Source organism: Phocoena sinus, chromosome 1 (genome assembly GCF_008692025.1).
Source record: "Phocoena sinus isolate mPhoSin1 chromosome 1, mPhoSin1.pri, whole genome shotgun sequence".
Classification (NCBI taxonomy): domain Eukaryota; kingdom Metazoa; phylum Chordata; class Mammalia; order Artiodactyla; family Phocoenidae; genus Phocoena; species Phocoena sinus.
This window is the reverse complement of record NC_045763.1, coordinates 176,389,686-176,391,174: the sequence shown is the minus strand read 5'-3', so window position 1 is coordinate 176,391,174 and position 1,489 is coordinate 176,389,686. Positions and strand designations below refer to the sequence as shown.

General features: G+C 44.5%; 1 protein-coding gene across 1 annotated transcript; it reads right to left on the bottom strand.

Annotated features, from left to right (window-relative positions):
• Positions 1-526: 526 nt before the first annotated feature.
• Positions 527-835, bottom strand: LOC116764278 (ATP synthase subunit g, mitochondrial-like). Its single transcript, XM_032652729.1, has one exon. It carries the CDS (start codon positions 833-835, stop codon positions 533-535), a length of 303 nt encoding a protein of 100 aa, XP_032508620.1. The 3' UTR covers positions 527-532.
• Positions 836-1,489: the final 654 nt, after the last annotated feature.

Sequence of the window (1,489 nt, the reverse complement as noted above, 5' to 3'; positions counted from 1 at the left end):
AAGCTATGGTGACTGCTGTTACACTACCCGGCATTGAGTGATGGGGCCGTGCTGCTCTTATTCTGCAGGGCTGGCAGTCCACAGCCAGCACTGTATACAGAGCAGAGGGAGAGAGGACCAGCTGGGACGTGGGGAGCAGCCCTGCGGCTGTTTGTCATGTCGTGTCATGAATCTAACCATGATAACCTTCAAGCAGTCATGGCATCTGCCTTCCTTCCATCTCTAAAATATTGTACCATTTACTTTTGTAAGTTATGAGAAATACAGTTCCCTCTTAACAAATTTGCCACTGTGCAAAGCACCCCACTGAACCTAATGTGATCCGCTGAGAAGAAGGTAACATAGGTGGAGTGCGCACATTTCAACAGGCCCCTGAACAAACTTTCTTCTCAAGCTGCTCTAGTTGAGCACAGTTTTGTTTTGTTTTGTTTTTTGATTTTGACGCATTGTCTTATTTTATTCAAATAGCAGTCTGCTCACACATGGTCCAAGAACACCCAAATAACAAAGCAAAGATTGGTCTTCAAACATTTTAGCCAATGATGCCACGCTTGTCTATGATCTCGCCAACATAAAACCACATCCACACCTCAGTGGCCACCAAACCATTCAGTAGAGCTTCCTTAACTGTAAGCTGTTTGAAGCTACCAGTTTGAGCACTATTGATAATTTTTTTCAAGATCTGAATAGCTGTAGGGATCTCAGCAGGGGTTGGAGGAACCAGCTCAACCTTGGCATAGTGCCAAAATGTGGCCAATCGAGGCTTCGAGTGAGTCACAGCAGCGCTGACCAGCGCTGGGGACTTCTCCGCGAGGTTACGGGCAAACTGGGCCATGGTTCTAGGACGGAAAGCCCGTTGCGCCGACTGGCCGGCTGAATGACACCTCTCCTTTCTTAATGTTGGTAGATATGCCCACAAGCAATTTTGCAATATTTAAAAAAAATAATCTAAGAGACTTCCCTGGTCGCGCAGTGGTTAAGAATCTGCCTGCCAATGCAGGGGACACGGGTTCGAACCCTGGTCGGGGAAGATCCCACATGCTGTGGAGCAACTAAGCCCATGCACCAAAACTACTGAGCCCATGTGCCACAACTATGGAAGCCCACGCACCTAGAGCCTGTGCTCCGCAACAAGAGAAGCCACCTCAATGAGAAGCCCATGCACCTCAATGAAGAGTAGCCCCAGCTTGCCCCAGTTGAGTAGCCCCAACTAGAGAAAGCCCGCATGCAGCAATGAAGACCCAACACAGCCAAAAATAAATAAATAAATAAATAAATAAATAAATAAAATAATAATCTCTGAGTTTAACCTTGGAATTCCTGAGAATAATGAGGGTCATTGAAAAGAGATCACAAATTAGTGCTGAAGTGTAAAGATTCTGAACTTGTTATTTAGTTTCAAGGAGTCTTAAACTTTATATAAATGAAAGAAGAATCTTAAACTTTATATAAATGAAAGAAGAATCATTGTCCAATATATCAACACATA

Coding starts and splice junctions, on each gene's coding strand:
- LOC116764278 (XM_032652729.1), bottom strand. CDS start 835: ATGGCCCAGTTTGCCCGTAACCTCGCGGAGAAGTCCCCAGCGCTGGTC.